At 45.0% G+C, this 13,918-nt stretch overlaps 1 protein-coding gene across 3 annotated transcripts; it reads left to right on the top strand.

Moving 5' to 3' along the window:
- The first annotated feature begins 367 nt into the window (after positions 1 to 367).
- On the top strand, positions 368 to 13,813 carry ivns1abpa (influenza virus NS1A binding protein a). Of its 3 annotated transcripts, none has more exons than XM_035528946.2 (15): positions 369 to 531; positions 5,676 to 5,923; positions 6,127 to 6,260; positions 7,022 to 7,191; positions 7,338 to 7,413; positions 7,709 to 7,882; positions 7,997 to 8,122; positions 9,854 to 9,961; positions 10,382 to 10,508; positions 10,774 to 11,001; positions 11,251 to 11,372; positions 11,452 to 11,578; positions 11,685 to 11,816; positions 11,927 to 12,100; positions 12,562 to 13,813. In XM_035528946.2, the coding sequence occupies exons 3-15, from the start codon at positions 6,150 to 6,152 to the stop codon at positions 12,816 to 12,818; spliced, it is 1,932 nt and encodes a 643-aa protein (XP_035384839.1). In that variant the 5' UTR covers positions 369 to 531; positions 5,676 to 5,923; positions 6,127 to 6,149; the 3' UTR covers positions 12,819 to 13,813. The 3 variants fall into 3 exon arrangements, with proteins under 3 accessions (XP_081551703.1, XP_035384839.1, XP_035384840.1); XM_035528947.2 differs by lacking the exon at positions 369 to 531 and adding an exon at positions 5,078 to 5,231; XM_081695577.1 differs by lacking the exon at positions 11,927 to 12,100 and having other exon boundaries at positions 368 to 531.
- Positions 13,814 to 13,918: the final 105 nt, after the last annotated feature.

The following is a 13,918-nucleotide window of genomic DNA, read 5'->3' as shown; positions in this document are numbered from 1 at the left end:
CAATAACAGGAATGTACCATTTCACATTTTGCTTAAGGCCTCGTGCCGATATACGTTTAGCTCTTTCCTCCGCGCATCAGGATAGCAATCGTTTAAAATGTAGTTACAGTAAGCCTGCTTCTGCGAAAAAAACAAAACAAAACTTATAACTTATGAAAATACAAGCACTGCAAACCTCTATACTACTGCCCTACATTAAATATAAATCGAACAATATGTGAAATCTAAGTACCGAGGCGGTCACACAATGCCTCGTTAAACTAGTTTCGTGCACAGCTTCTCCAGCTGGTATTCGGTACTTTTCCGCAGGCGGAGCTCGAGCGGCCACGTCACGGGCGGTGAGTCTTTTGTTGAGGGTGGCTCAGTCCTCCAGCCAAAGCTCGCGCAGACCCCACGGCAACGCGATTACTACCGACATCTCAGTTTGGACCCCAAAACCGTGTTAGCCCAATTGTTTTGGCAATAACCTTGTCAGACAGCTTTGAATTTACCTTAAATATGTCTACCATCGTCTACTGTCAAACGGATCAGGTAAAATGTCTTGTATGTCTATTTCAGTAAATTTGGTAAAGCGGTAGCTAGCTAGCTAGCTAGCTTGTTAGCTGTCCATAGTTTTGATTAATTGCATCGCGACTGAAGTATAGGAACACTCCTGTTATCCCTTGTTTTTTTTTGTTTTTTTGTTTTTTTAAGTGTTACTGTAGCCTGAAAGGTTTAGCGTTGTCTATTGTGGCTCTGCTGGCTCGTTGCAACATTTTAGCCCGCGAGCCTCTGAATTTGCGCGCGTGTCGGTGTGATTGTCATGTGGCTGCAGTTTGAGTTCAAAGATGGTCACAAAAATAAATCCCGGTAGGTTGAGAAAATATATAGGTACTGCCTATTTTATATATGATCTGATAGCAAGCTACCATCTTTACTTCATTTGATGCTATTAAGACAACGGAAAAGCGAAACACGTTTTAAATCACTGCTGAAATCTCTAAATGAGGTGAATACTGGAGGATGAGAGAAGCGTGTATACTGCGCAGTAACGCAGCTAGGACGACGGTGGTCTAACTAGATTACATTAAATGACCGATCTCATACTTGTACATTTGAGTATATCTAATTAACTTAGCTAGGTTAAGATACTTGTTAAATCCACGCGGACGGATGTTAATGTGCGTAATTTAAATTTTTTTTCTCTACACCAGGACACGCTCACTTCTGAATGAAAAAAAAAATATATCGTGCTCAAATTTAAGAAAGGATTGTCGGGTCCTCTCTAGAGTTCCCTCGGTTCACCAAGACATCATCAGTGGACAAAGGTGTCAGCCTTCAGTAGGCTACATTGTGATAGTCATACGAAGTTACGGCCAACACCCTATTTTTTAGACCTACTGACCTGGTTTCTGATTATTAAGGGTTTTTTTTTTTTGGTCTCTTCGTGTAAGATGGATAAATGTGATGAGGGTTGCTATTTGCGGTAAACCATTGTAGCATCCAGTAGCATCGCTTTCATTAGTAAGTTGTGGTCTATTGCCCGAACACAATAACTAGAGTCCACACAGCAACATTGTGGCGATCGTAAGGCTGGTAGCGGGTGTTGTCAGAAAACTACCGCGTCTCTTCCACATTTAGGCCGCTGGTATGCAGTGGAGAACCGTATTTTTTTATTTAATTAATTTTTTAAAATAACGTGTTTCTACCGACATTTAATCTGTTGATCAGTTGAGCAGCCTTGCTCTCGACGGCCACGAAAGCGCGTGCATGTCCGGACAACGTGGCCGTGTAATTTATGTTCGTTTAATTTCAAAGCGGAGCCTGAAAGTCAGTGTTCAGGACGTGGGCTAGACTTGTAGGGCTGGAATTTTATTTAGTCCTGTTTTATAGTAAGGACACATTAAGCGGCCGTCTAATCGCACGTCAGGGAAGAACGGCATTCTTGGTTTCGGCTGGCGGTCATGCTCGGTAACGCGACGTCCGAGTACAAGTCTTGCGGCGAGAAAACGGTTACCGCACGAGGTGCTTAAATATCTTACGGTGGAGGCATTGGTGCCTTTTTAATGCTACACACTGCATACTATAGGCACAAAAATTGCTTCCTCGCCTATTCCTCTAACAAGACAACGTGAGGCTACTCCTCATGCACCCTTCCCCATATTATTGTTGAATACGAACTTGGCTTCTTACAATTCCGACCACGTTCAGGAAGCACATACTTTTTTCCTAAGTCACCATTTCCTCTTCTTCGCCCTCTTATGCATTGCTGGCAAGGCTACGTTTCGGAAATAATGTGAGTTTTTCTTAAATGTTATTCCTTTTATTCTGTAAAAAACATCCAGATGCCATAGTGCGGTAAAGGTAATACATTTAATAGAACGGACTTTTTTTGTGAAAGTGCAAGAGACCCTGTGATTTGTAATCAGGCCCTCTGCTGTACATTCTTAGTACCACCATACTGATTTGGTGTAACGGTCAGCTGCTCTGGTTAGAAGAATGGTACATCAGATACTTTATTGAAAAGCACCGTTTCTCTGTTGTTTACTGAGTGCCATTCAGCACAGTGTTAAGTCGGGGGGGGGGGGGGGGGTGCGTTTAATTATTCAGTAAAGAACATGGTGGTTGTATACAAAAATGGGACTTGTGTTTGGTCAAGTTGCTCTTTTTTTCCGTATTTCTAGAGGAAGTGAAAGTAAGTTGAAATAACCCTGTGACAAATTTCCCCAAGAAGGTACTACTAAGATGTGGTAGGTGTTTCCTGACTAGCCTCACCCAGTGCTGGGACTTTGGATTTATTGCTGTTTTCCCCTCAGTGAGTTTTCAGAAGAAAAAATGACATGTTCTCTCGCTCTAGCTTTTTTTTTTTTTTTTTTTTTTTAAACCAGACAGTGCTTCACAGCATGTTTAATGTTAATCTTTGACTATAATGAATATCCTATGTGGACATCCAGGTAAAGTTAGTCTAAATAGTGATTTGTATTTTCCTGTTAACCTCTGCTCTTAAGTTGGAGTTTTTAATAGAAGATAATTAGGAAAAATACTTCAGATTATCCTAGTCTAGGGACTGAAAGATTTCATGCCTGTTGCCATCTCAGAGAAGTTGTAATGGACCAAGATTTTGATTTAAAAAATAAGTAAATCTACTAAGACCCGAGACCCTTCAAGCCCCTTTAAGAAAAATTACGTTTGTAAATATGATGCGAAACATTATAGTTAAAATGAGAGGATCTAGTGTACTGTGCCTTTACATTTTTCATTTTATTGTTTTGTGGATGGAGTGAGACAGTAATGAGTTAGACTGCCCCCGACTTGCTAGCTCTTTTGGCTTTTTGTACAAATGGAAAGCACGGGGGTGGTGCCTGAGCAGATGCAGATGTTGCCAGATGTTACACAACCTTTTGAAAATTATGCTGTCCAAATGAACACTACATGCAGGTGAGTTTTTTCTACCATGGTGGTTCACTACATGTACCCATCAGCATGCACTTACACTTCTGAAGCAAAGTAAGCAAGTCCATTTGCACCCAACAAAACCAACGTCTCCTCTACTTTTGAGCTGTGATTCTGTCATTTGTGAAACAAATTGTCCTTCTTCTTTTTTTCTTCTTCCCTTTACATTGTGTCCTTAGGACCCATTCCTGTAAAGTTGTGTAAGCCTAGTAAATTCATAAAAGCACATGGGGGGGGGGGGGGGGGGGGGTGTTGAGAACAGTGTGTCTGAGCTCATCTGATCTCCTTACATAAACCTCAAAGACTACAGAGACCACTTTATTTTGCACCAAATAAGTAAATAGCTTCAGAGTGAGGACAGCTGGGATATGTAGTCTGCTGGGTTGGTTTGGTTGGCTTGGCCAAGATTCCTGTGTGGGAGTGTGACTAGCGTGAAGGGTTATTCATGAACATGCATATATACACAAACACCCTATTTTGCACTTGGGCAAAGGAATGACTTGTTAGAGAACTGATGGGCATGTCTGGGTCGTGTGGCGATTATTATTTCTTTTTCTTTCCTAAGAACGTTAGTAATGCCCCACTGTTAAATACTTTAGCAGTCATCAGAACAACTGTTGCACTGTCTTCTGCCATTTCTCCTCTTCTCTCTTTCCCCATTTCTCAGTCCCACACACAATTTGAGAATGCACTTCAACAGAGGTCAGCCACAACGCTGAAGCGCAAACAGAAGTATCTTTCTTTGCCACTTTCTTTGCCTGTAATGTCTCTTCTCATAACCCCCCCCCCCCACACACACACACACACAACTGCTGTATAGCTATGTCTCTAGGTGTTGCCGTCCTTCAGTAGAGGGCATCATGGCTGTCTGCACATACCAAGCCCCACGATGCCTTTATTTGCATTGTGCTTTAAGGCTTTGGTTTTAAGGACTGCTCCAAGCAGACTGGCTGCTCTCAGGTCAAGGTCATTGGTGGTCTATTGGATCACTGCTGCCTTTCATGGTAAAGGGTAAACTCCACCTGCGGCTAGAGTGAATGTCTGGTGGAGCTCACTAAGCTGTGAGACCTGCTCACCAGTAAGTGACTCGTGCAGAATCTCTGGTATTCCCAAAGGTTGCTTGAGCTCACGCTTCACTCCTTTAATCAGTTTTAGCATGTGAGTACAGCCTGCAAGAACAAGGAAGGTGTCTGGTACTGCTGGAGAAAACAGCTCAATGGCTTCTCTTGTGACAAGAATTTGTCTTGAAGGTGTTTGGCACTGCGCACTGATCCTACACCTCTCTCTATAGAGCTGGCGGGCTTTGGGCTAGCCCCCAGACAACCTGGCCAGCATGTGGACCATGCTCTCAGGGTTGGCTTCTGCATCTGTCGCTTGCACAACCTTTTGGGAACATGGCGGTGATAAATCAGGACTTTATTTTTTTTGTTTTTTGTTGTTGTTTTGTTTTTGTTTTTTGGCTTCCCAGGAAGAATCTGAAACCATGCCACTTGTTGAATAGTGGTAGTTTTTTTTTTTGAGAAACTCCTAGTAAGGTGGCAGGAGGCAGGGCTGACTGGGCGGGATCTATATATGCAACAACCTCTCCACTGGTGGGAGCGAAGCATGCGTGAACATGTATGCTTGTTGGGAATGGGCGGGGAACTAGAATTGCAGTGTGGCTTATACAGGGAAAGGTGTTACAGCAGCCCTCAGCCACAGGACTGTGGGAAGCTCAGCTTGAGCTGCATTAGGAGCTTAGACCTGGTGTATGAGGCTGGTGGAGTGCTGGCTGACCTTGACTCAGGGCCCATATGTAGGTATGTATGTGGGTATTTAAGATGGGGTGGGCAAGTCCAGTCTTGGAGGGCAACAACAGTGATCTCAAATCCAGTTTAATTTGAAGCCTTGGTACATCTCTGTGCTTGTATACTACATCTGATTCTAGAAAGTCCTCTTAAACTCAGAGCCTTGGCACATGTGTGAAGTGGAGAGCTCTGTTTCTGTGTGCTTTGCCTGACGATGAGCTTGTCGAGTTGTACGCTCCGCTGCCTGCCCTCTGTGTGACCTCACTTCTGTGTGCTGGGACTGCGTGAACGCCTGTGTGTTATCTCGGCAGATTGGGAATTGCGCCATAAGGGACTTGGATCTGCGTATTGATCTAGAGGGATGTACCTATAACTGCCCTTGTGGTGATTTTTCCCCACATGCTTCCATCCTAAAATAAAGAAATGCTAATACTTGTCTCCTTGTCTGTTTTACAGGTTATAATGCACAATCAACACAGTAAAGGTTTGACTCTATAGCCAACGGGAATCCGAGGACTTGATTACAGTCGCTCTAAGCCTGAGAGTTTGCATTAGCGCGGCTGCCCCCCCCCATCCCGCTCCGTGCCCGCTACGTACTCGGCGTCTCCTGTGCTGCTCAACCTGCAGTGAAGGAACGACCTGGGTACCATCTTGCTGCTTCTTGGCACAGCTGTTTTGCTCTGAATTACGTAAATTCTGATTAGGTAAGCACATGACTAATTCATGGGACTGACCTGGGGGGTGAGGGGGAGAAACATTCCCTTAATTTGACATTTGTGTAGCGATGACACCAAAGTGTGTGTGTGTGTGTGTGTGTGTGTGTGTGTGTGTGTGTGTGTGTGTGTGTGTGCCAAGTCGGGTAAAGTTCACTTTTTGAACAATGTGTTTTCTTTCTTTGATATTAAAGGACCAACATTCAAAAAAGAAAAAATGATTCCCAATGGATATTTGATCTTTGAAGATGAGAGTTTCCTGGATTCCACCGTTGCTAAAATGAATGCCCTTAGAAAGAGTGGCCAGTTCTGCGATGTGAGACTTCAGGTACACTGATCCCCACTCATTCAAAGGGGGTAGGGGGGTTAATGTAACTGAAAACAAGAACATGAGTAATCATAATAAACGGATATTATCACACTGAGTAGCGGTGCAATAGATGAGCAGTGTGAGACGTGAATGGGAAGCCATACAATATTTTCCATATCTTCAATACAATCTTCCATCTATCCAAAGTTATTTTTAACAGTTAAATATTGGTGGAATTTTGAGACATTTATCTCTAGGCAGGATTTGGGCTGAGTCACCCCGAAACGTTATGCAGTGTGAAGTGTGATGATTTAATGGACAAAGGTGGAACACTAGTTCACACGACTAAATTCCAGGAACTACTAGTGTCCTCCTGCCAGGTGGCACCCATTAAAATGAAAGACATGCTTTGTAGATGTGTAGGCAAAAAACAAACCAGAGCTGGCAGGCTGAAGGGAATCTGATCCAATTCCAAGTGTTGTTGGTGCACTCACAGATTCCTGTAAACATTAATTGAATAAGCAACAAGGAGACAGTACTGAATCTTTTGTCAGCATATGTGGTTGGAATACTGCCTTCAAAGTTGCATCATAGTTTTACCTTTTGGACCTTGTTACTCCATGAACATGTTTCTTCATGCTCCCCCCCTGCTTTTTATTAAACTGATCCGTAGTGTCCATGGATAACGATGGATAACGATGGCTGTAATCCTCCTGAGCATGTTTGCTTGCTTGCAGTGTAACCTGGTGGTGATCTTTTTTGCTCTTTGTCTTCCCCAGGTGTGTGGTCATGAGCTGATGGCGCACCGTGCAGTTCTGGCTTGTTGCAGCCCATACTTATTTGAGATCTTTAACAGCGACCTTGAGCCTCATGGTGTCTCCCATGTGAAGTTTGAAGATCTGGACCCAGAGGCTGTGGAGATCCTGCTCAATTATGCCTACACTGCCCAGTATGTTAACTCAGAAATAGAGAAGGGCCGGGGTTATTTTTTTATTGCTACAATTCAGGAGCATCAATTAATAATTTCAGTTCATCAAGTCTCATAAAAGTGGACTTATTGTTTGTGCTATTCTATTGTTTTTTTTCATTCTTGAGGTTGAAGGCAGATAAGGAGATGGTTAAGGAGGTCTACTCTGCAGCCAAAAGACTCAAGATGGAAAGAGTGAAGCAGGTAAAGTTTGGGGCTAATGAATGAATACAGAACTCTTAAAACATTGCCAGGATGATTGTTTTGGTGATGACTTTAAACCTACATCATAACTTCCCATTGTACCTGACTGGTGTGATATTGTTTCCAATCCTTGAGGCATGATTTAGTGTATTTCCTGCTATAACACGCCCAGAGTACCTCAGCATTGTTTGATTCACTAATGTTGGGAGCAACACTGGTCAACACTGCTGGAAATAAATGTGTAGGTGCTGTATTTGAGACATAAACTGATCTGTGTGGATGGTCATATTGTCAGATTTGTGGAGAATTCCTGCTCTCTAAAATGGACTCCCAGAATGCCATCTCCTACCGCAACTTTGCTAGTAGCATGGGGGACACTCGTCTGCTAGCCAAGATTGACTGCTACATTCAGGAACATCTCCTGGAGGTGTCTGAGCAGGAAAACTTTCTCAAACTGCCCCGCCTGAAGGTGAGTTCCCCAGGGATCACCTCTGAGCCATTCTCGTTAGTAGGTGCCTCATGGCATTTGATGCATTAAATGCATGATGCATAATAATTAGGTATGTTTGTGTGTGACATGCAGTTAGAGGTGATGCTGGAAGATCATGTGAGTCTCCCTGGTAATGGGAAGCTCTACTCCAAGGTGATCAGCTGGGTGCAGCGCAGCCTGTGGGAGAATGGCGAACCACTGGAGAGTCTGATGGAAGAGGTCAGTGCTGTGCTCCCCTGCGAGTCTCTTTCCTCTGTCCTTCTGTCCCTGCTTTTGTGTCTGTCCTCCACCTGCCCATCTATGCTCCAGTCCTCCTTTCACCAATCCACCAGGTCTGTTCACACAAACTCGCACTCGGCCCATGGCCGAATAGTTTTGTGTTGTGTCCCCTCCCCATCCTTTTCGTTACCACAACCTCCCTCTCAGGTGTTTCAGTATATATTTTGCAGTAGGTACAGTGCGGGGCTGTTACACACACTGCAAAGCTGAGAGATTAGTCCAGGTGAGCAGAACTCAAAAGTTTTGGCTCGTTGGCGTTTTGGTGTCATGCAGTAACCCGTCACTGCAACTGCTCCTCTCCAAACCTACAGAGAGCCTTTTTGCTGCCTCACTGATGTCTCTCTCTTTCCTGAGCAGGTGTGTGTGTGTGTGTGTGTGTGTGTGTGCGCGCACACATGCGTGTGTGTGTGTTTACATTTGGACATCAGCACTAACTGCTCTTCCTCCCCATTGATTTGTTTCTCTTTAGGTTTATTAGAGCAAACAACTACAGGACACTGAGCAGACTGAAGAAGCCACGACTGGGCCCGCCAGGGTAATGAGTCAGAGAAAAAGAGAGGGGGAGAGAGAGAGGAGAAACAGGGAGTCCCAGCCAAAGGAGTGCTGAGCTCCCATCTGTCACTGCAACCCAAGTCGCACGTGCACAAATACAGCCTTCAGCACACAGACTGAGCTCAGACTCCAGAGAGACTCTTGAGATTTTTGAAACATTCACATTTTAAGAAAAATCCTAGTTTTAGAATTCATATAATTTGGCATAGTCTGTATTTTAGAAACACAAGATCTATTGGCCTGTAATCAAATCATAATGAAATGATGACCGTGTAGCATTATTGTCTGTTACATGCCTGCACAAGTTAGTACACACCTGGTGCACTCTACCAGAATAATAATTTTAAAGTGAGAAACATCAGAGTAACTGGGAATGGGTAGACGGGAATTTTTTGTTTAAATTGGGTTCATAACATGAGTCTCACACAACATTCAGGCCCTTGTGAATATGGATATGTTGGATGGTTTCTTTTTTTCTTCAGTACCTCTTCAATTTGTTCTGTTTGGATGAAGTTTTTTGCACTTTTTATTTATGGCTGTTTTGGGGTTTCGTCATTTATTGGATTGTGAAAAAACCTTTTAAATTTAGCTTGAGGAGAACTGAAATCTACGCCCTGGAGTCAAATTTCTTGAAGGAGCTGTTGAAGCAGCCTGTAAAATGCTTGAGTCTCTCTGGATTGTGTATGATTTTTACTTCAGCCTCACTAACCTCCCCAGCCAAGAAGATGGCCACCAGCCAGCGACTCCAAACACCTTCAATTGCCCTGATGAATGGCGGACCCCATTTCTTTTCTTCTCTTCAAACTTAACAGTGCCTGGGCTGCGATGCTGACGAAACCATACGGGAATCTAAATGTGCTGCACTGAAGGACTCAAGGACGCGACCGAGGAGCTTTCTGTGCCATTCTGCTTCTAAATCACCCCCTTCGCCTGAACAGAAGCCACATTGTGTTCACAGTCTGAAAGAGGCTTTTTCTCCGGCGTCTAGCACCCAGACGGCGAGCTTGCGGCGTCTCCCCTCCCCCACCAGTCCCCACTCCCCTTGTCACCGGTGTTGCTGGGTGCCCTGTTGCCATGGAGACAGCCACATGGGTTCTTGTGTCGCTGTGTGTCTTGCAGGTGCAAACGCTGTACTACTCGGCCGATCACAAGCTTCTCGATGGGGGCCTGCTTGAGGGCCAGGCTGAGGTGTTTGGCGCTGAGGATGACCACATTCAGTTTGTGCAGGTACACCAAAACCAGCACCGAGCCCCTCCCAGTCCTGCGTCACTGCACTGCTAGCCAAGAGGCTGGGCGCTTAGCGTGGCGATAAACGGGTAGCATCGCACAGCTGCTTTGCGACGTGAGCTTCTCTTGGCGAGAGAGGGTAGTGCGATCGCTCTAACACGTGTGTTATGCCATGAGAGAGTAGTTTTACTTGCGGCGTACCTCTAACGATTTTTGGACCAGGATTTAGACTACTGAGGTTCTTTTCTGCTGTGGTTAGTCCCATTGCCCTGTGTTGTGGGGAGGGGGGTTTGACCAGCATTAGTGCAGAGCATAATTAGCTTTGTAGGGTGTGTCCTTGTGGGGGTGTGCAAGTGTATGAATGAGTGCGAGAGCGCTGGCTGTGGGCTGGGTGTCTGTAGCTGCCCTGTGCCTTTTCAGAAGAAGCCCCCACGTGAGAACGTTCACAGGCAGCTGAGTAGCAGCTCTTCCGGCAGTCTCTCCCCCGGCTCGGTCAGACAACCCTGCAAGCATGACTGGAAGTACATCGCCTCCGAGAAGATCACCAGTAAGTGTCCTGATCCGTGTGATGACACCAGGGAGGTTGGTCAGCAGTAACCAGTAACTCTTATCCTTTACAAGATCAATTAACCTAATCAATGCTAAAGTTGGTAATGATGAATGAAGGTTAGTGGGAGCGGTTAGCATTATGCAATTGAGTTCATGCTGATAGATCCCTGGTTAGATTTCATTTTCTGTTAGCAGTATCATGTAAAATGTTATTTTTAGTATTGCTAAGTTTGCCCTCAGTTCTCTCTCTTTATTCCTTACAGACAGCACGTACCTGTGCCTGGCAGTGCTGAATGGCGTGCTGTGTGTGATCTTCCTGCATGGGCGGAGCAGCCCCCAGGCCTCTCCCTCGGCCACGCCCTGCCTGCAGAAGAGCCTGAGCTTTGAGGCTTCACCCCAGGAGGAGGAGCCAGAGCGGCTGCTGGCTCCCATGCACTATGCTCGCTCCGGCCTGGGCACCGCAGCCCTCAATGGGCAGTTAATTGCTGCAGGTTGGTGTAATTTTGAGGCATGGATCTGTTTTGCTGCAGTTGAGACTTGGCTTAAGAAATCGTGTGTTAATGTTGAACCTGTTCGAAAGGGTAAGCAATGTTGTGGAGTGTTTGGCCAGTTTCCAATATCTCCCATCTGGCCATGTTCTTTTTTGCTGAAGAAATATTGTCCTTTTGAGGTGTGTGTGTAATATTTTTGATATATATAAAAATAAGTAAGTTCTAACTGTGGCTCTGACTGTTGCTTAGGTGGTTATAATCGTGAGGAGTGCCTAAGGACTGTGGAATGCTACGACCCGAAGACTGACAGCTGGAGATTCATTGCACCAATGAGGACCCCTCGGGCTCGCTTCCAGATGGCTGTTCTCATGGTATGCAACATTGTAATTTGCAGCTCAGTTGACTTGGCATAATGTCCTGTGAATAAATATCCTTTCTGCGACCAATTAGGGTCAGCTCTATGTGATGGGCGGTTCCAACGGCCATTCTGATGAATTGAGCTGTGGAGAGACGTACAACCCGAACATGGATGAGTGGGCTCAGGTGCCAGAACTCCGGACCAATCGTTGCAATGCAGGTAGGCAAAGTAGGGAGGGGCTTCAGTCATTGGGCTCAGCCAAAGAGCTCAGCTGGTTTGACTTGTGATGGACGCTGACTTAAAAGGACATTGTGTTTGGGTCTAGGTGTCTGTTCTCTGAACAACAAGCTGTATGTTGTTGGAGGATCAGACCCTTGCGGGCAGAAAGGTCTGAAGAACTGCGATGCTTTTGACCCTGTGACCAAAGAGTGGACCAGCTGTGCCCCCTTAAATATCAGTGAGTTTCTGTTTTTGACCCCCACGTAACTGCTGTCATGTTGCCGTTCCAGAAATGGCTTAAGGCCGGATGTGTTGGACTATGTCTAAAGTGTGCACATGCATATGTAGGGAGGCACCAGGCAGCCGTGTGCGAGTTGGATGGTTTCATGTATGTGATTGGTGGAGCAGAGTCCTGGAACTGTCTGAACAGTGCGGAGCGCTACAACCCCGAGAACAACACCTGGACGCTCATTGCCCCCATGAATGTGGCTCGTCGAGGGGCCGGAGTGGGCATCTACGCAGGTTAGCACCTTCAAGAGGGCAGGTATTGAGGGTAGAAGGTATTGAGAGGAGCATGGGGCAGGGACCAAAGCAGCTGCCCTGTAAGCCCTGGAGACCCCTGAACTGTTTCATACCTATTCCCAGACTGAGGTTCAGAGTCTAGTCCTCGTGGACTGTTAAGTCACAGATTTTGCTCTGGTCCAGCTCCAGACACGTCTGAGCCATGTAATCAGCATTCTGCAGCCCTCAATTATGTGGCATTGGCATGTATGAAAAGGGTTTGGACTTGCTAGCATCCCCAAAGACTGAACTAAGAAGCTCTGTTTAAACACACCTAATGGAACCCATTAGCTAATTATGCAGTCATTCATTTGGGGTAGTTGCAACAGCTGTGTTTGTACCAACACTGTGCCTTACTGGCCTGGACTTGTTTGCGGTAAATGAGAAGAGGTTCTCAGTGGTTGTTCTCATTTCCATTCCAGGGAAGCTGTTTGTAGTGGGTGGCTTTGACGGCTCTCACGCGCTGCGCTGTGTGGAGGTCTACGACCCAGCACGGAATGAGTGGAGGATGTTGGGCAGCATGACTTCAGCCCGCAGCAACGCAGGTGTGGCCGTGCTGGACGACTTTGTCTTTGCTGTGGGCGGCTTCGACGGCAATGAATTCCTAAACACCATGGAGGCGTACAACCCGGGGCGGGATGAGTGGAGCACCGGCGCTGAGGCTTCCACCTTGGCCTGAGCACCGGGGTGGGTGGGGTGGGGCGGGGCAGGGGGTGGGGTGGGGTGTGGGCTAGGCGCAACCTCTCAAACTAACAGGCTTAGTGATGTAATCGTGCTTCGTGATGTGTATGTGAGCAGGGTGTGTTGGGGTTTGGGTAAGGGGAGGGGTGGAGAATCACGGGGGTCTTCAGTGAAGACTTAGACTTATACAGTGCTAGAGGGTGGGCTCTGGGAGGTGGTTCATTGGGCAGTTGCAGAAAGCAACATGAAGCTTTTGCATATTGCATACTTTTTTTCCTTTTTTTCCCCCCCCTTTTTCTTTATTGAGCCTTTATTTTACAAAGAATGCCAACCTTTAATGCACATTGAGGTATACTTTTTATATATATATATATATATAAGGCAAGGAGTTTGAAATTTTTTTGATTTTGGAAAGGTTTTCCAGTTAGTCCTATTGCAAGCATTTAGTTGTTAGCAGGATTAATTTGATGAATTGACTACAGTGGTGATGTGGTTTAAATTTACTTTTGCATTATGTAATATTAGCTTACACGTTTGATGCTTTGTGGTTACTTTATAAGCCTTATTAAAAAAAAATGTTCACTTGGCATAGCTTTTCTTTTAGTATTTGCCATGATGCAGGATTGCTTTACCAATCTTTAATGATGGCCTTTTTTATATTTTTGATACACTGCTGATTTAACCAATAGATCAATAAGCTACAATACACATGTAACTCTTCAGTTATGAGCCTTAATCAGTGCCAGTTTAGTTACACAAGTATACACATGACCATGTTTCACCATTCCTGCTAGCTAGAATCTGCAGTTTTGACTAACTCATGATTGGCATGTCTCTTTCTGAATAATTTCTTTTTTTATTCATCCTGTGTTAAGAATTTGAAAGAGAAAATAGATTGGTTTTCACAAGACTAAATATTGGAGTGAAATCTGCATTAGATTTGTTACAAGCCAATATTTCTTAACTAATAAATAATTTCAACCTGTGAAACCACTTCATTTGTCATGTCCTGTTTTTTTTTTTTTTGGTTTTAAGTATAGCCTTCAGTAGTTGTTCATGCCAATATTGTGATGAGAACTGGATTGGCCAGGTCATGGG

This window comes from Electrophorus electricus, chromosome 2 (genome assembly GCF_041902795.1).
Source record: "Electrophorus electricus isolate QZ-2024a chromosome 2, ASM4190279v1, whole genome shotgun sequence".
Lineage (NCBI taxonomy): Eukaryota > Metazoa > Chordata > Actinopteri > Gymnotiformes > Gymnotidae > Electrophorus > Electrophorus electricus.
The sequence above is the reverse complement of the archived record's forward strand: the minus strand, read 5'-3'. Positions and strand labels throughout refer to the sequence as shown.